The sequence below is a fragment of the Lepus europaeus genome, chromosome 7, assembly GCF_033115175.1.
Source record: "Lepus europaeus isolate LE1 chromosome 7, mLepTim1.pri, whole genome shotgun sequence".
NCBI lineage: Eukaryota > Metazoa > Chordata > Mammalia > Lagomorpha > Leporidae > Lepus > Lepus europaeus.
This window is the reverse complement of record NC_084833.1, coordinates 57,427,793-57,448,220: the sequence shown is the minus strand read 5'-3', so window position 1 is coordinate 57,448,220 and position 20,428 is coordinate 57,427,793. Positions and strand designations below refer to the sequence as shown.

Sequence of the window (20,428 nt, the reverse complement as noted above, 5' to 3'; positions counted from 1 at the left end):
ACCACACACAGAGTTTATGCAGCCCTCAATGTGTTCGCCAGTTTCACTAAAGTTACTGAGTTTGGCTGCGCTTTACATATGTAAAATCGCGGTGCTCTTTGTTTTGCTTGGTGAGTGAAGGGAGAGGCCTCTGTTCCCCCGCCCCCCAGTGTCTCGGGTTTCTGAGGTCTTTGTCTTACCCTCCTCGGTTCCCGCACTGGCGAGATTCTGTGGCTCTGGCTCGTCTCCCGCCGCTCGGCTCGTCTCGGTTGGTTTTCCACGCGGTGGGCTCCCTGTAAGTCCTCTGTGTCACATCCACAAGATCCGGAAGCGTTTCCTCTGCAGTTTTTTTCTTGAGTCTTTTCCTGAGGCTACAGTAATTCCACTTTTATGAAACTTTATTTTCCCAAACTAAGGCGCACGTCCTCACTATCCGCCATCTTGGCTCCGCCCCGTCTCGGGTTTCTGAGGCTTTTGTCTTACCTTCGGTTCCCGCCCTGGCGAGATTCTGGGCTCGGCTCCCGCGGCTGGGCTTCCACGCAGTGGGCTCCCTGTAGGTCTCTGTGTCACATCCACTAGATCCGGAAGCGTTTGAACTGCAGTTTTTTTCTTGAGTCTTTTCCTGAGGCTACAGTAATTCCACTTTTATGAAACTTTATTTTCCAGACTATCGGCGCACATCCTCACTATCCGCCATCTTGGCTCCGCCCCCCTTGATTTCCAATTTGAAGTCCTTTTATTTCTCTTGCTTAATTGCTGTCTCTACATCTCCTGATACTATGTGTTACAGAAGTGGCCAAACTGGGCATGCTTGTCTTGTTCTGAATCTTAGAGGAAAAGCTTTCAGTTTTTCCCCCATTGAATGTGCTATTAACTGTAGGTTTCTCATATATGGCCTTTATTGTGCTCAGGTATATTTCTTCTATACCTAATTTGTTAGGAGTTTTTATCATGAAAGGATGTTGCATTTTGTGAGATGCTGTTTCTATATCAATTGCAATATTGAATATTGAATATACATATTCAATATCTATTGCAATAAATATGTATTTTGTTCTTTTTCTGTGTTATATGATGTCTCATATTTATTTATATTTTGTATGTTAAAGATTTCTTGCATCTTTGGGATGAATTCCATCTGATCATGGTGAATCATTTTTTTAGTGAAGGTTTATTAATAAACATGTAACTTTAACCTTACCAACTCTTTTTTTTATTTTAAATTTACAAAACAAAAATTGTGAGGTAGTAACAAAAGAATTTCCATATACTCTTACCGCATTTCCCCAATAAACATCTCACTTTAGTATATTTGTCACAATTAAAGAACCACACAAAGCTACTTTTATATTTCAGCCAAATTTCTTTTATTCTCTCCATCTTTCGTAATCAACAATCTGTTTTCAGACTGAGTTTTTTTCTTTATAATTTTAGCTCCCACATATAAAGGAGAATGTGGAATGTTTGTCTTTCTGTGTCTGGCTTATTTTACTCAACATAATACCCTCTAGTTCCACCCATTTTGCAGCTAAAGAGAGGATTTCAGTCTTTTTTTATAGCTGAATAGTATTCTATTGTGTATATGTACAAATTTCCTTGTTTTTTCAAGAATTATTTACTTGAAAGGCAGAGTTGGGGGCCGGGGAGGAAGTGACAGAGAGATATCTATCTTTTATCTGTTGGTTTACTCCCCAAATGCCCACAACTGCTGAGGCTAGGCCAGGATGAAGCCAGGAACTCCATTACAGGTCTCCCAAATGGGCAGCAGAAATCCAAACACCTGAGCCATCCTCTGCTGCCTTCCAAGCACATTGGCAGGAAGCTGGATTGGAAGTGAGGAGAAGCTGGGACTTGAACCAGGCACCGTGGTATGTGATATGGCCATCTTAAATGGTGGCTTAAGCCATTGTGCCACAGTGTCCATTCTTGCCACAGCTTGCTATAGTAGCCATACTAATTCAAATTCCTATCAGAAGTGCACAAGGCTCCAATGTCTCCACATCCTTATCAACACTTGCTATTTTCTGATTCTGAGAAATATTTGCTGGATTCCCAAAAGTGACTTTATGACATACATAAAGTTTTTTATAGGTTCTACTACTAAGATGGCAACAAGTCAATAATATGGTTTTATATACAATATTTTAAGAATACTAAAAAGCTTTAAATTTCCTGTATCTTATGAGTTAGCTATAAATGGTCTCATAAACAAGGTATTAGTTCAATATCTTTAATTTTTAACCATATGATAAATGTTGAAGTAGTATTATAGAATATTATGCAACTTGAAAAATATTTCAATTGCCTCTTTATTGCAGGATGGTAGAATTAATTATAAATTCAAAGTATAACTTTCGAATCTTTTAGTCAGGCAGTATGTTTTAATAAAAGCAAACTGTTCATTAAATGTGATCATGGAACAACTTGAAATACACAGAAAAAAGGATGAGAAACATGACTGTCTACAAGTTCCCTCATTTTGTGACACTCAGATTTAACTTTTAGGAATGATAAAGGGTAATTTCGGTAGAGGGCAACATTCACATTTAGTTTCCATCTCGGGAGTCAGCTTTCTGACTGCCTCAGCTGGGACAGGTACATGACAGAGCTGGCTGTGCTTGAGCCTGCTTTGCCAGCAGCTTTATATCTGCCGTGCCCTTGGCAGTTGTCTCCTCTTCCTGCTGTGCACTGTGTGCTTCTCCACCCCATTTGTTATGTGCTCTTGGTTCTTTCCCTGCATCATACTCTGCAGAGATCTGATAGTCCAGGCAATTCTTCACCTCCTTGTATACGCTATGATGCCGTTCCTGGTAAGTCAGCTCCAAAGCCATAGCAATGTTATTCCTCTGCACATCAAAAAGGTAGTGGTACCACTGAAGCAGAGCGTGCTGTGACTTCTCCAATTTGTTTGGATTTGTTTGATGGAAGCCTGCTTCACCTCTTCTGGTTGAGTGATTTTTTTGCTCATTGAGTTTATCAACAAATTCGCTAATTGAGGCACCATATTTTTAATTATATATACAAGTAACCCTACTATTGATACGGTGGAGAAGGTCTCTGGGGTGATCACATGTATTTCTTTGGAGAGACAGTATAAGTTAAACCCAGTTCAAGCTTGTAGGATCCTATTACACCAGTTTATGGATAAAGGAACTTGAAGAATTCCTCAGGGATCAGCCCAAGATAAACTTTTCCTCCATATTCAGGGAGAGGTGGTAGAGGGACACGACTTGGCTTCCCTGTGAGGCAGATAGATCCTTGTTGCTGCAGTACCCCTTGACCTAGAAGGCCTGCATTCTTTAGACAGGGATCTATTGCGGCAGCAGCAGAAAGCACCACCTGGAACAGCATGGTCAGTGAAAGTCCGCCAAATTTTCTTTATCCATTCATCTGAGGTTGATTCCATATCTTGGCTATTGTGAACAGTACTGCTATAAACGTGGCAGAACACGTGTCTCTTTTTATAACAATTTTTAAAAAATTATTCATTTTAATCTGTTTTGTTTTTGTTTGTAACATTTTTAGTTTACATTATGGTCAAAGTCTTAATGCTCTGCTAAATAAAGAGTTCAACAAATTCATAAAAATTTCAGCAGGGATACAGGCAAGGGCTATAATCTATAGTCAAATGAAAGTATATTCAACTTTACCCACATAAAATAAATTTTAAAATTCACAGTTCATTAAAACTATAGTATTATGTGATTCTTAACAACTTGACAAAGATTTTAAACAAAATTTTACAAAACACACTATGTTCACAGCAAAAATTATACATCCAGGCCTTTTTATTATTTTGTTTAAAATTTTACTCCCATATATAAGGAGAATGTGCAAGATTTATCTTTCTGTTTCCAACTTGTTTGACTCATATGATGTCCTTCAGTTGCAGCCATTTTGATGGAAATGATAGATTCATTATTTTACAGCTGAATAGTATTTTATTGTATATATGTATGCATACATTCATATGTATATGTATCATTTTCTTTATCCATTATCACATTATCTTGACTATTTTTGCTCAGGATCACCTTAGCTATGATGGGTCTTTTGTGATTCATATGAAGTTTAGGATTTTTTTCTCATTCTATAAAGATATCATTTGCTATTTTGATAAGGATTGTATTGAATCTGTAGATTGCTTTAGATAGTATAGACATTTTAATCATATTAATTCTTCCAGTTCATGATCTAGGAATATCTGTCCATTTTTGTGTCTTTGATGATTTCTTTCATCAATGTTTTATAATTTTCATTGTAGAGATCTTTTTGCTTCTTTGTTTACATTTATCCCTAAATATTTGATTTTTTTGGTTGCTATTGTGAATGGCATTTCTTTTTTTTAATTTTTATTTTGGTAAGTTTGTTCCTGGAATATAAAAAAGCTACTCTTTCTGTATTATTATTTTATAACCTGCACCAGAGTTTATCAGTTCTAACAGGTTGTGTGTGTGTGTGTGTGTGTGGCGTGTTTAGGTTTTTCCATGTGTAATATCATGTCATACATATCCATATATGGATATTTTGCTTCCTACTTTCCAATTTTGGAGCCACTTATTTCTTTCTCCCCCACACTTGCTAACACTTCCAATTCTATATTGAATAAAAGTGATGAAAGTGAACAATCTTATCTTGTTCCAGATCTGAGAGGAAATCCTTTCCATTTTTCCCCATTCAATATGATATTGGCTGTTGGTTTGACATACATAGCCATTATCATTTTGAGTTACTTATTTTATAACTAATTTGTCCAAATATTTATCATGAAAGGATACTAAATCTTATCAGATGCTAACTCTGTGTCTACTGAGATCATCATATCTTGAAGCACCCTTGTATCTCTGGAATAAATCCCACTTGGCTCTGATATGTTTTTTTATGTAGTTAGATTACTTTTTGACTTCAAAAATATTCTTCTTCCTTTTTTTACAGAAAGAAAGTTTTTTGTGATATTGAAAAAATTAAGAAGTGAGTGATGTAAGAAGTTAAGATTGAGACATTAATACAAAGTTAGACTCACAATCAGATCTTATCTATAGACTAAAGTAGTCAAACAAAATACACAGTGTACATTTATTCTGAAAAATCTTTTGATCAGATTTTAATTATACAAGTTGTGGTGGGGCAAAGACAAGACGAACAGTTGAACTCATTGAATGCTTATTTGATGACCAAGAAAATAGTTAATTTTTAATGAACTATCTTCATTTTCTCTTATGTTTTTCAATTTTTATTAATATAAAGAATAGCAGATTTCATGTATTTCTCCTCTTTTTTTTGGTGGAAAAAAAGAGGTATTTATTGCAAAGCCAGAGCAATGAATGAGACATCTATTCTTAATTTCAGGGGTCTCCAAGAATTCAGAGATAAAGGTTCTTTTTTGCATTTTTAAAAATTTTATTTTTTTTTAGTTTTAAAATTTTAACCAGTGAGAGAAATGAATAGGAGAATGAGGGCCCTATCTAAAAGAGAGATAAGTCCAGATTCTTACTGAGCACCAGGAGCCAGCCACATGGAGGAGCATGCAGGCCAGAAAGCATGGAGTGGGTGGCCCGAAGGCCACGTACCCTGGATGCACTGGGGCAGCCAGGGTCTGAAATGATGAAAAAGGGGAAAAAAGGCAAAATTTTATTTAAGTAATATAAATTTCATGTATTTCATATATACAGATTTAAGAACATAGTGATACTTCCTACCCAACTCTCCCTCCCACCCATGCTGCAACCCTTCTTCCTCCTTCCTCTTCTATTGCCATTCTAAATTTTTACAAAGATCTACATTGAGTTTACTTAATGATTGTTAAGTTAACCCTACACTAAGTAAAAGATTTCAACAAATAGTATAAAGAAAAAATATACTGTTCCTCTATGGTAGTAGAGATGAGGGCAGTAAACAATCATCAAATCTCAAAATGTCCATTTCATTCCAATACATTATATTTTAGATACTCTATTAGTTAATGTATTTCACAGATACAGTTCCAAGAAGCTAACCACTCCCTACCTCCCTCAATCCTCATTCTTTCCTTTCTTTATTCCTTTTATATTTGCAATAATATTTTTTCTTTTTTATTTTATTTAAGGTAAACAAATTTCATGTATTTTATATAAACGGATTTAAGAACATAGTGATATTTCCACTCTACCTCTCTCCAGCCCACACTCCCACTCTTCGTCCTCCTTCCTCTCTTATTCCCTGTCTTAATTTTTACAAGGATCTACTTTCAGTTTACTTAATACTCATTAGATTAACCCTATACCAAGTAAAGAGCTCACAAAAAGTAAGAAGAAAAAACACTGTTCCTCAATAGTAGAGACAAGGGCTGTTAAAAATAATCAAATCTCAAATGTCAGTCTTACACATTACATTTTTGTATTCTGTTAATTACCACAGATCAGAGATAACATAGTAGTTATATTTTTGGGACTGGCCTATTTCACTAAGTATAATGGTTTCCAGTTACATCCATTTTGTTGCAAAAGACAGGATTTTATTCTTTTTTTATGGCTTAGTAATATTCCATACTATATATGTATATCTTAATTTTTTTATCCAGTCATCAGCTGATGGACATCTGGGTTGATTCCATGTCTTAGCTATTGTGAATTGAGTTGCAATAAACACGGGGGAACAGATAAATCTTTCATATGTTTATTTCATTTCCTTTAGGTAAATTCCCAGGAGTGGGGTTGCTGGGTCATATGGCGTATCTATTTTTGGGTTTCTGAGGTATCTCCATACTGTCTTCCACAATGGGTGTAAAAGCTTGCATTGCCACCAACAGTAGATTAGGGCATCTTTCCCCCACATCCTTACCAGCATTTGTTGTTTGTTGATTTCTGTATGAGAGCCATTCTAACTGGGGTGAGGTAGATCTTCATTGTGATTTTGATTTGCATTTCCCTGATTACTTGTGATCCTGAGGATTTTTTTCATGTTTATGTTGACCATTTGAATTTCCTCTCTTGAAAAAATGCCTGTTCAAGTCCTTTGCCCATTTCTTAACTGGATTATTTGTTTTATTGTTGTTGAATTTCTTGAGATCTTTATAGATTCTGGATATTAATCCTTTATCAGTTTCATAGTTTGCAAATATTTTCTTATAATTTGTTGGTTGCCTCTTCACTTTGTTGAGTGTTTCCTTTGCAGTGCAAAACCTTCTCAATTTGATTTTATCTCACTTGTCAACTTTGGCTTTGATTGCCTGTGCTTCTGGCATCTTTTTTTTTTAAAGATTTATTTGAAAGTCAGAGTTACACAGAGAGAAGAGAGGCAGAGAGCAGGGTTGGGGGAGTCTTCCATACACTGGTTCATTCCCCAGTTGACTGCAGTGGCTGGAGCTGAGCCAATCAAAACCAGGAGCCAGGAGCTTCTTCCAGGTCTCCCACACAGGTGCAGGGGCCCAAGGACTTAAAGGCTATCTTCCACTGTTTTTCCAAGCCATAGCAGAGAGCTGGATTGGAAGTGAGCGGCCAGGTCTTGAACCAGTGCCCATGTGGGATGATGGCACTGCAACCAGTGGCTTTACCCGCTATGCCACAGCATCTGCCCCCTGGCATCTTTTCCAAGAAATGTTTGCCTATGCCAATGTCTTGCAGAGTTTCCCCCAGTGTTCTCCTCTAGTTATTTGATGGTATCATTTTGTACATTTAGATCATTGATTCATTTTGAGTTTATTTTTGTATAAGGTGTAAGGTACAGGCTTGATTCTTACTTCTGCACACAGAAATCCAATTTTCCCAGCACCATGCAGCACCATTTGTTGAAGAGACTGTTCTTTCTCCAAGGATTGATTTTAGCTCCTTTGTCAAGGATTAGTAGGTTGTCAATGCATATTTTGATTTCTTGAGTTTCTACTCTATTCTAGTGGTCTACATGTCCATTTCTGTGCTAGTAACAGGCTGTTTTGATTGTAACTGACCTGTAATATATCCCACAGATTTTGATGTTATGTATCATATTCATTTGTTTCAGGAAATTTTTTATTTTATTTTTAATTTCTTCATTGATCCACTGGTCATTCAGTAACATATCATTTAACTTCCATGAGTTTGTAAGGTATTGTTCTTGTTGATATCTAGTTTTATTCGTTTGTGATTTAATAGAATATATGGTATAATTTGAATATTTTAAATTTACTGAGACTTGATTTATGGCCTAATATATGGTCTAACCTAGAAAATATCTTTATGTGCTTATGAAATAATGGTATTCTAAAGCTATTGAATACAATTTCAGTAAATATTTGTTAGGTGTGTTTACTCATTAATGTGGTTCAACTCATCTATCTGTTGATTTTCTGTCTGGATGAATTGTCTATTGATGATGGTGGAGTGTTGAAGTCCCCCCACTGTTATTGTATTAGGGTCTCTCTCTCTCTTTAGGTTTTATAATAGTTGCTGTATACATCTGGGTGGTTTTGTGTTGGGTGCGCATATGTTGAATCAAACCTGTCATTGATATGCAATCCCCTTCTTTGTCTCTTTTTTATAAGTTTTCATTTAAAGCCCACTTTTTCTTATATGAGTGTAGATACCCCTGCTCATTTATGGTTTCCATTTGCATGGCATATCTTTTTCCCACTCTTCGCTTTTTTTTTTTTTTTTTTTTTTGACAGGCAGAGTGGATAGTGAGAGAGAGACAGAGAGAAAGGTCTTCCTTTTTGCCGTTGGTTCACCCTCCAATGGCCACTGCGGCGGGCGCATTGTGCTGATCCAAAGCCAGGAGCCGGGTGCTTCTCCTGGTCTCCCATGCGGGTGCAGGGCCCAAGGACTTGGGCCATCCTCCACTGCCTTCCCAGGCCATAGCAGAAAGCTGGCCTGGAAGAGCGGCAACCAGGATAGAATCCCGCGCCCCAACCGGGACTAGAACCCGGTGTGCCGGCACCGCAAGGCGGAGGATTAGCCCGTTAAGCCACAGCGCCGGCCCCACTCTTCACTTCAATCTATATGTATCTTTACCTGCAATGTGTGTTTCTTGCAGGCAGCCTTAAGTTGGGTCTTGGTTTTTTATCCATCTAGTCAAACTGTCTTTTGACTAGGAGATTTAATCCATTTATATTCAAGTTCAATACTGATAGATAAAAACTAACTACTGTCATTTTGTTGGTTGGTTACTGATTGAATCTGCTCTGTTAGTGAATTTGGCACTGCCATCTGTTTTCATATTTATTTCTTATGTAGGACTCCTTTCTGGAGATAGATTTACTTACTTACTTACCTACTTATTTATTTATTTGAAATACATAATTACAGAAAGGTGTTAGTGTTATAAAGAGAGTGTGTGAGACAAAGATAGAGACATAGGCATAGATATCTTCCATATATTAGTTCATCCCCAAATGGCCACAACAGCCAGTTATGGACCAGGCTGAAGCCAGGATCCAGGAACTCCATCATGGTGTCTCATATGAGTGACAGGGACCCAAATACTTGGACCATCTTTTGCCACTTCCCAGGCACATTAGTAGGAAGATGGATCAGAAGCAGAGTTATTGAGACTTAAATAACTGCACTCTAATATAGGATGTCGGTATTGCAAGCAGAAGTTTTAATCCACTGTGCCTTCATGCTTCAGGATCACTTGTAAGGCTGCTCTGATGGTGAATTCTGTGTTTTTGATGATCTAGAAAATACTTTACTTCTTCTTCTAGAAATACTTTATTTTTCCTTTATTGGATATCCAGCAAAGATACAATTTTCTTGGTTTGAAGTTTTTTCCTTTCAAGGCTTGAATATTTATCATCCCTCTCTTCTGTTGAGAAGTCTGCTGGTGTTCCTTTGTATGTAACTTGTAATTTTTTCCCATTGCCTTTAGGATTCTCCCTTTGTCATTAACTTTTGGCGTTTGACTAAAATATGCCTTGGAGTGGCTTTATTTTTTTGGTTCACTCTTGTTGGGCCCCTTTAAGTTTTCTGTATCTGGATGTCCATATCACTTTTAATATTTGTGGAGTTTTTAGCTATTATTTCATTCATTGGATTCTCATTGCCTTTGTCCTTCAAGTGTTCCTATGCTTAATAGTATCCCATATTTGTGTGTGCTGCCTTTACATTTTTAATTGTTTTCTCTCTCTTTTTTAAGTGACTCTGTTATTTCAGAAGTCTTGTCCTCCAGATCAGAAATTCTTTCTTCTACTTGGTCTGTTCTGCTGCTGAAGTTCTCAATTTTCTTTTATTTTATTGAATGAAGTTTTCATCTCCTAAATTTCTGTTTTATCCTTTTTAGTGATTTCTGTCTCTAGACTGTATTTCTCATTCTTGTCATCTATTTTTTTTAACTTTTATTTAATAAATATAAATTTCCAAAGTACAGCTTTTGGATTACAGTGGCTTCCCCCCTCCTCATAACTTCCCTCCCACCTGCTATTGTTTTTATTTGTTTCTTTAAACTGTCTATCTGGAGCCTCTTGCAGATTTTCAAAATTATAACTAAATAGTAATGTGTGGGAAGTAAAAAATGCCTGAGGGAATCATATACATTCTAAGACACATTTTTAACAAGTAGAAAAGAATGACAATAATTTCTACTGTTGAGAATAAGAGTTAGAACAAGTATCACTGAAAAATCCCTATCATATGTTAAGGTTTTACAGACATTTTTTTGGTTATCACATTGTATGATATAAAGTTCTGGACTCTGGATAGCTAGAGCAGTTGTCTTAAGATAATTATCCCCAGTGGCTCAAGGCTCTCATTAGAATGCTTATGGTTCTAAGCTCCATCTGGGACAAATGAAGAAGATGACACTTCCTTTTATCTAACAGGAGACTGTAAATTCATAGGGGGCTCATCACAGGCATTCAAAGGAAAAAGTTGCCTTAAAATTGACCTGCAATTTAGATGTATTTGAAATCAGAGGAAGAACTTCTGAAAGCAACACCTGAGATGTGAGACTGTAAATTCTCCCTGCAGCTTAATTACCTCATGATTTTAAAAGGCTGAGAGATGATTCTTCTTTAGAAGACAGGAATTTTACAGAACTTTTATTCTTTACAATGAACGTCATTTTATATTTTTTAATAATCAAGCACCTGTGGGTGTTTATTGTCTGTTAGAAGATATTAAACTATTAGCACAGCTATAAACTAATAATGTTCCCAAGAAAATTGTATAGGAGAAACCTTGAAGATCTGAAAACAGAATAAGATAGCAAACGTAAGACAAAATACAGGAGTAGAAAGAGGGTAAGTATTGGGAAAAATAAGCAGAAGGCCAACACAGTCTTATAGCCATCATGGTTGCTAATGGCTACCAGAATCTTTGGGAGGAATGGAAATAATATTATACTGACATTTCTTTTATCATTACTACAATTGAATTGTATGAGGAAAGCAGAATTTGCCGTTGACATACATGAAAACTATCACAGACTCAAAGGTTCTCAACAAAGTTAACTGAGACAGAGTAGGCAAACTACACATACTTGATAAGCCTGAAGATTTCTTTCGTTGGAGAGATTTAATGTGAGTTTGTGTTGGGTATGAATGTGTGGAGATGTATTATTTTGAAAGAGCTCTGCTATAATACTTTTATGCTCCTTTACAGAGGACCATTTACAACCAAATGTGAATTGATACTACAGAAAATCAGGTAGTCTTTAGAATGTAGAAATAAAGTTTTTTTCTCCTAGGCTCTGAGCAACCTCATTTGGAGTTTTGAAAAGTTTTGTTTGATTTGTTGTTGTTCAGTACTCATAATTAAGTGAGAATTTAAAAGGCATCTATTATATTCACATTTCTTAGTGACATGATTCTTAAAATGTATTTAAAGAGCAGTCAACTATCTTCAGTATGTGTCCAAATAAAATACATGCAGATTATATTTGAATATATGTGTCTATCTTCAATATGAGTCCAAATAAAATATATGCAGAAGAGACCAATGCATTATGGAGGAATTAGTGAATGGACTGAATTAGTAATCATGGAAAGCTTTCTGGAAAAGAGGATTCCATTCTTTCCTATGGTCATTGAACTATTCTTGGTCAAAAACCTCATTCACTCTGCTTATGCTGGAAGTTGGAGGATACACAGTTTTATAGCCATCTCTGTCCTCATATAATAGTCAAGCTTATTTTAAATTTTCAGGGCAGGTGTTTGGCTTAGTGGATAATTTACTACTTAGAACACCCATGTCCAACGTCAGAGTGTCTTGGTTTGAGTCTCTGCTCTGCTCCCAATTCCAGCTTCCTGCTAATGCACACCTTGGAAGTCAGCAAGTAATGGCTCAAGCCTTTAGCTCTCTGCCACCCATGTGGGAAACCGATTGAGTTCCTAGCTACTCACTTTGGCCTGCCCCAGCCAAAGGCATTTGGAGAGTGAACTAGCCATGGAATGAGAGTGATCTTTGTCTCTCTCAGCCTCTCAAAACAGAGAAACAATCTTGTCACAAGAAAGTGAGATGTGAGTGTAGAAAAAGAAATGATTACCATAGCCAGGGTGGTTTAGTGAGACTTCCTTAGGCAGGTGACATTTGAGATGTCTTTTTGAGAAAGTTGGGTTTTTTTTGTTTGTTTGTTTATTTGTTTTTAGTAGAGAAAGAAATGACCTTGCCAATTATAGAAATTAGCAAGGATAAACTAGAAGAGCCATGAAATGACATGGTATACTTAGTAAATAGTGGGGTGCTCCTTAAATACAGGTTGGCTTCAAGGAATGAGCTTAACTGATCAAGACCTTTAACCCATGTTGGGCGCTTGCTCTTCAGGAGATTTTGATTGTGCAAGCATGTGGTTTTCCAGACTCACAGTATCTTGCTATAAATATGCTGTGCAGGTACACTCACCAGCTGTGTCATCCATGGTAAGTGAAGTGCCTCTGTGAATCATAGATTCCTCATTATAAACAGGGCCGTTAAAAATGTGTTTGTTTTATTTACTTTACAAAGGCAGACAGAGGGAAGTTCCAATCCACTGTTTCACTTCCCAAAGGCCTGCAAAGACTGTTGCTGGACCAGTGCAAAATCAGGAGCCCAAAACTCAACTCAGGTCTCCATGTGGGCAGCAGGTTTCCAAATACTTGAGCTATCATCTGCTGCGTCCCAGTAAACACAACAGCAGGAAGCTACAATTGAGAACAAAACCTTGGCTCAAGTCCAGGCATTCCGATATGGGAGATAGGCGTTCCAAGTGACATCTTAACTGCTACATCAAATACACACCCCCAAATAGGGTTATTTTAATTGCGTTTATCTCTTAAGGAAGCTATGACAGTACATGAGACTGTATAACTGAAATAAGCAGTAAAGATTCAAGGTTGCCTATATTATTTGTTTATAAGCAAAGGGCATCCAAAATCAATATATAATGAAGAAACATAGAATGATCATAAATTTGCCATTCAAAAACAGATAATATGTAAAGGATAGGACTAGGAGAAGGAGGTTCATACATTAGCCCTGGGGAGTAAATACAGAGAAAGAGCAGAGATGATGCAAAAACAGATAATATGTAAAGGATAGGACTAGGAGAAGGAGGTTCATACATTAGCCCTGGGGAGTAAATACAGAGAAAGAGCAGAGATGATATAATTTTAAAAAGATCAAGATGTCGACAGATGGAATTCTGTATTTATGGAGTGACTGATTAGGGTAAAAGATGTGAAAGAAGAAAATGGAGTCAGAGGCTAACTCTCTAAATAAATAAGTAAATCGGTAAATAAATAAAAAGGAAACATTGTAGCAAATTCTGATATAGGGGAATATGGTCAGTTCTGCTCAGACAACCTAGTATTCAATACTTGGAGGACATTCTTGCTTTGGAGTTTTCCAAAGGAAAATGGACAGTTTTTTTTTCTTTTCTTTTTTTTTTTTTTTTTTTTTTTTTTTTTTTTTTTGGTATATGGAGGCTGGAATTGGGGAGTCATATAAAATCAGTGGTAGCTGAAGCAATAGAGGTAAATGTGTATGGAATGTATTGAAAGATTTATCCTATTGATCTTCATTGAAGATTGCTTAGTAGAGTTGTTACCCACCCTTGGGTCTTTGTACTAAGTGTGATCTGTGCCTGTGATGTCTTCTCCTCTAATTATATGTTGACGTAATATTATCTTCTTTTCTCTGTTTAAGTATGCCACCTCCTCAGAGAGGGTTTCTCTGATGACACAAATAATAGACATACACTTTCATGTCACAGAGTTTCTGCATGTCTGATTCTGTGTCATGTTTCCCATGCATAGAATTGTCTGACATATCACAGGCATTTAGTCAAAGTATGTTGAATCAGTTCGTGTTCTGATAGTCACATAACTGCTCTGTCCCTTGCTTTCGTGTTTTTTTTTTTAACTTTTTAAACAAACATATCTCTCCATTATGTTTTTCTCTGAACATATTTTTGGAAGATTTATTGATTGATTTGAAAGGCAGAGTTAGAGAAATAGAGAGAGAGAGGTGTCTTCTATCTGCGAGTTCATTCCCCAGACAGCAACAATGGCTGGGACTGGGCCAGGCTAGAGGCAAGTGCTACAAACTCCATCTGGGTCTTCCACATGGTGGCAGGGGCCCAAGCACTTGGGTCATTTTGTGCTGTTTTCCCAAGTGCAATAGCAGAGTTGGTTTGGAAGTGGAGCAGCCAGGACTCAACCTGCACTCACCTGGGATGCTGGCAACATAGTCAGCGGATTAACTCTATGCCATAATGCCAGCCCCACTGCCTTTGTGTTTTATAATATCCGAAAGAAAATTCTTCACATAGATTTGTGGGGATCATAGAACATAGTGCTGCCAAACACTGGCATATTGTCTGGTAGGTTAAAAATATTGAGTAGGCGGTGGTTTGACACTTGTATTCTTTGTAAACAAATGCAATGCAAAAAGAAGACAACAACACGTCATCTAACAGTATAGTTGCTTTGTGTTTTATCTTCTTTTGTCTTTAAATTCTGTACAACCTTCAGAAGAAATTCCATCCAATGTTTCCTTCTTTCTCTCTCCCAGCCTTTGATTTCCTATGCCTGCTCCTGTTTTTGTTTTGTTTTGTTCCTCACCTTTAACAGTGACTGAGAATGAAATATGGAGTTTATGGAGTCTATGGGGACTATGCATATGACTATTCTGCCCTCATTTCCTACATGGATTTTATGTTTAATGAACAATTAAAATACAAATATGACTTACAGAATTGTTCAAGGAACTTAAGTTGATTCTCTTCAGATGTGCACTACAAAGTAAACCACTGAAGTTTACCAGCTAAAAAATATTTTGGAGGTTCTGCTAAAAGCTCTTGGAAATTTACTATAATATCATGAAAAGAATTTAATGTTCTGGAATGAAGAACCAACTTAAAAATCATATATATTATTTTCATGAACAATTGACTATATATATATAAATATGTGTATGTATGTATATCAAGCTTCAATCATTATCAAGAATAGAAACAAGTTACAGTATGCTAAATTAATTTATTTGGCCTAGTCATTGTCACAAAATACCACCCTTGGAGACATTGCATTTTGGAGAACATTGATGAAGATAGGCTTATATTGAAAGAAATGTGAAAATTTGTTTGGAAATTTTTACTAGTATCTCCAGGATTTTAAAAATATTACAAATGATTTAAATAATTGAATTGTTTCTTTCATAAAATCGATAGCTCATTAAGCACTTCTGTATGCCAGCATACCATTAGATCACAGAAGACATATGAAAAATATGAGATCTCAAAATCCAGTAGATATGATTTTTATTAATATTTTATGTTTTTCTTACAGACACAGAATGGAGAAAATACATAAGGATCAGTTTTGTGAGTAGAATTCAAGAAGATATTTGGGTTCATGCTATGGAATCATACACATTTTCATATTGGAATCTTTCTTCTCATCACTTGGACCCTGACCTTGAGTTTTATCAGGTACACTTAACTCCCTTTTGTGATGTTCTCTAAAAGTATGTTATACTTGCCCAAGTTCCCTGAATTGAAGCCCAGATGAAAGAAGTGCATAAGAAGCTTTTGACTGTTATCTCAGGATCCTGACCAAGAGCATCTTTATGTCACTGGTAGAAAGTGGCTCTACCTACTAGAATGGGCAATCACACTCGAGTGAGAACATTCTTTCTGTGGGGATTTTCCAGTTTCCCAGACCTGCAGGGTCTACTCTTTGTGGTGATTTTCTTCTCGCATGTGACCATCCTGGCTGCAAATGTGTCCATCATGGTGGCCATCAAGCTCAGTCACAGCCTTCACACCCCCATGTACTTTTTCCTCTTTGGCCTCTCTTTCTCAGAAACTTGCACCACTGTGGTGATCATCCCCCGCATGTTGGTAGATTTGCTATCAGAGAGCAAGACCATATCTCTTCCTGAGTGTGCCACACAGATGCTTTTCTTCTTTGGTTTGTCATCTAATAATTGTTTCATCATGGCTGCTATGTCCTATGACTGTTACACAGCCATCCACAACCCTCTGCACTATCATACACTTATAACACGAAAGATATGCATTCAGCTTATGATGGCCTCTTGTATCATTGGGTTCCTGGTTTCTCTGTGTGTCACCGTCACTGTATTCAACTTGTCTTTCTGTAACGCCAACACTATCGACCATTTCTTCTGTGACATTGCACCTGTGGTCCACCTTGCTTGTGATTACACTCCCCGTCATGAAATGACTATTTTTGTGCTTTCTGCTTTTGTATTGGTCGGCAGCTTTATTTTAATTATGATTTCCTATATCTTCATTTTGTCCATAATTGTGAGGATGTCTTCTGCAAAGGGGAGGTATAAAGCCTTCTCAACTTGTTCCTCTCACCTCACGGTTGTGTTTCTACACTATGGCTTTGCTTGCTTTGTCTATTTGAAGCCCAAGAACAGTGACACATTCTATGAAAACATGATGATGGCTGTGATATATACAGTGCTAACACCACTGCTTAACCCCATCGTTTACAGTCTAAGAAATAAAGAAATGCAGATAGCCCTGAGGAAAGTTCTAGACAATGTCAATAGGTTTATTCCTCAGATGGTAAATAAAAGATCCCAGGATATTAAAAAAAACTTGCCAAGTGTTGATAAATAAAAGTAGATGTAGAATTCTCTAAAATATTTATTATATTATTTATATTACATAAATTCATTATACTTATTACTTAGTGCACAAAGCAATAAAAACATTGTCTTATTTCTGGTGTATCCTGGTCTTAGTCTATTTCTACAACAAAATTCCATGTGGTTTCAAATGTTTTAAATTGGTGGCCTGTGTAATGGCATAGTAGGCTAAACCTCTACCTGCAGTGCCGGCATCCTGTGTGAGTGCTGGTTCATGTCCCAGATGCTCTTCTTCTCATCCAGCTCTCTGCTTATGGCCTGGGAAGGCAGTGAAGGATGGCCTAGGTGCTTGGACCCCTGCACTTGCATTGGAGACCCGGAAGAGGATCCTGGCTTCAGATGGGTCCAGCTCTGGCTATTGTGGCCATTTGGGGAGTGAACCAGCAGATGGAGGACATTTGTTTTACCCTCTCTATCTCTGTGTCTGTAACTCTGCCTCTCAAAAAATATTGAAATTTATTATAGCATATGAAAATATTTCAAAAAGTTCATGGAAAATGGAATTAAAAGATAAGGTTATTTTGGGTATAAAATATTTCTGAAATATTATGGATGGTCTTCAGAAAATTCATAAAATATGTATTATGAGAAAACTGCACAGATTTCAAAAACTATTTTGCACCAAAATGAACTTACCTTTTAACTAACTCTCTTTTTCTATAAAGCTTTTGATGTACCCTTGTATCTATATGTATACCAAACATGCACATATCTATATGTAGTAAACATCAAAACATGCTTTGGAACACCATATTTTTATAACATTGCTTGCCTTTGTGGAAAGGAGAAGTTTATATTAAGAAGGAAAAGAATGAGAAAGAGAGTGAGGAAATTGGGAGAGAACACATAGTGGAGAAAAAAATCACTATTTATTAAAAAAAGGGGAAATCACAAACACACAAATTTAGAGTTTAAATGATGGAACGCAATACATAAAAGTTTCAGAGAATCATCAGAAAATACTTTGTTCAACTCCAACAAATATGGAAATAGAAACAATGTGTTAAAGGAAAAACTTAAGCATAAAAGAAGCAATGCATAATGATTTGGAAAAATTCTTGTCCAATCTAGATTTCTGGTGCTACAGATGCAAGACATATGACTCATGAATCCCTCAACTTCTCAGCAGAATTAAGAAATGGAGATGGGATTGTCTAGAGATAACATGTGAAAGACCCTCTTTAATGGTGTGAATACCCTTAGCATACATGGCAGACCCAAAAGGTTCTCAGGAATTGTGCATCTTCAAAAATACCACAAGCTTAGACTTAAAGAAACAGAACAAAATGAAGGATGTCTGTCAGATTCTCAAAATTCTACAGGCAGGAAACAGACTGGTGAAACTACTCATATGTGCCACCTTTAAGGAAAAGAAAATAAAACTCCAAGGTTGAACCTTTCATCTAAAAATGGTACCTTGCATCTAGAGTCCATGGCTGTGGGCAGATAGGCTGGAGTTTACATACACAGATCTCAGGACAGGCCCCAAAGAAGGAGCCACAGCACCTGAGAGAGGAGCATGAAGCCAAAGTAGTATTTCCAGAACATTTAGAAGTTATCAAAAAAATAAAAAATACATGGACTACAGAAATCCATGCAGGACATGATAGAAAATCTCTCTCTTGAAAATGAAATCTTTTTTTTTATTTGATAAGAATATTTATTTGTCAAAGCAGTTCATTTACATGTTACTATTCAAAATAAGGTGAAAGCAAAAATAGATTCTACGTCAAAGAGGACAAAATGTTTTTGAAGAAAACAGTCTTTGTCACACAGGATAATTCTGTCACATGAATTCCCTAATACTAGCTGAGGTGATTCCAGCAAAGGACTTTTTCCACACATGACATTTTCAAAGAATTTTCTCTCTGTGATTGTGCTGACATTTGTTTATGTTTGCCTTGCAGCAAAGGTTTTGCTACTTTCATTACATTCATACAGGTTTTCATCTTTCTAAATTATCTGACAGAAAGAAATTACTTATGGTAGAAAATTCTACCTGTGAATGTTTCTCATCTCTGAGCCCTTTGATGTGTGGTGAACACTGCTGGAAAACTATATGTTTTACATACATTATACCAGTAAGACTCCCTCCACTCCTATTTACTTTATCGTCACACTTGTCACATCTAAATTCTGACAAATTCTTTTTTCACATTAATTTTATTCAAAATGTTTCTCTGCTTTGTAAATTCTATGCTTTTTTGAGGCTCAAATTTCTGGAAAACATTTTTCACATTCACTAGATTCATGTTTCTCCTTGTAATGTCTATGATGCATAATCAAGATTTACCTTAGGAAAAGACTTTTCCATATTCAATACATTAATAAAGTTTCTCTTTGTGAACTCTTTGATGTGATATCAGGTGTGACTTCTGGGAAAAGGCTTTCCCACACTCATTCCATTCATAAGGATTCTCCCCTGTGCGAATTCTCTGATGTCTTATGAGGTGTGACTTCCGGAAAAAAGCTTTTCTACACTCATCACATTCATATGGCTTCTCCCCTGTGTGAATTGCCTGATGCCTAATGAGGTGTTCTTTCCGGCTAAATGGTTTTCCACATTCATTACATTTGAAACATTTTCCACCTTTGTGAATTTGCTGATGTTTCACAAGATCTGATGGACACCAAAAGACTTTTCCACACTCATTAAATTCTTGAAGTTTCACTGGTCTGTGAGTTTTCTGATGTGCAATGAGGTGTGTCTTCTGGCCAAAGGCTTTTCCACACTCGTTACATTCCTAAGGTTTCTCCCCTGTGTGAATTCTCTGATGTCTGATAAGGAATGCTTTCTGGTGAAAGGCTTTTTCACACCTGATGCATTCATAAGGTTTCTCCCCTGTGTGAATTCTAAGATGTGTTATAAGGGATGCTTGCTGCCGAAAGGCTTTTCCACACTCATTGCATTCATAAGGTTTCTCCCCTGTGTGTGTTCTCTGATGTCTAATAAATACTGATCTCTTCCAAAAGGCTTTTCCACATTCATTACATTCAAATAATTTTTCACCCTTGAGAATTGAAAATTAAATCTTAAGGAGGAATCAAAATGAAATGAGGAATTTAGTAGAACATGAAATTGAGATATTGAAAAGAAATCAAAATGAAATAAAGAATTCAAAAGAACAAATAAAAAACACATTTGAGAGCCTTAAAAACAGAATCAGTGAGGCAGAAGAAAGAGTATCGGACTTAGAAGACAGAGCATAGGAAAGTATACAGTCAAACCAAAGAAAAGAAGAGGGAATTAGAAATCTAAAAAATATTGTTGGGAATCTATAGGATACTATTACAAAACCCAACATTCAGGTTCTAGGAGTTCCTGAATGCATGGAGAGAGAGAAAGGATTAGAAGGCCTTTTTAGTGAGATACTAGCAGAAAACATCCCGGGTTCAGAGAA

General features: G+C 36.6%; 1 protein-coding gene and 1 pseudogene across 1 annotated transcript; one reads left to right on the top strand and one right to left on the bottom strand.

Moving 5' to 3' along the window:
* Positions 1-2,561: 2,561 nt before the first annotated feature.
* LOC133763759 (ATP synthase F(0) complex subunit B1, mitochondrial-like) lies at positions 2,562-3,330 on the bottom strand (annotated as a pseudogene).
* Positions 3,331-16,005: 12,675 nt separating this feature from the next.
* LOC133763758 (olfactory receptor 10T2-like) lies at positions 16,006-19,309 on the top strand. The gene is made up of 3 exons (XM_062197510.1): positions 16,006-16,944; positions 18,510-18,560; positions 19,274-19,309. The coding sequence occupies exons 1-3, from the start codon at positions 16,006-16,008 to the stop codon at positions 19,307-19,309; spliced, it is 1,026 nt and encodes a 341-aa protein (XP_062053494.1).
* Positions 19,310-20,428: the final 1,119 nt, after the last annotated feature.

What these genes read in the sequence shown, in the direction of transcription:
- LOC133763758 (XM_062197510.1), top strand. Translation starts at nt 16,006, where the DNA reads ATGGGCAATCACACTCGAGTGAGAACATTCTTTCTGTGGGGATTTTCC. An exon ending in ATAGGTTTATTCCTCAGATG is followed by an intron (nt 16,945 to 18,509) that starts GTAAATAAAAGA and finishes ATCTCAGGACAG; the next exon opens with GCCCCAAAGAAGGAGCCACA. An exon ending in AGGAGCATGAAGCCAAAGTA is followed by an intron (nt 18,561 to 19,273) that starts GTATTTCCAGAA and finishes CACATTCACTAG; the next exon opens with ATTCATGTTTCTCCTTGTAA.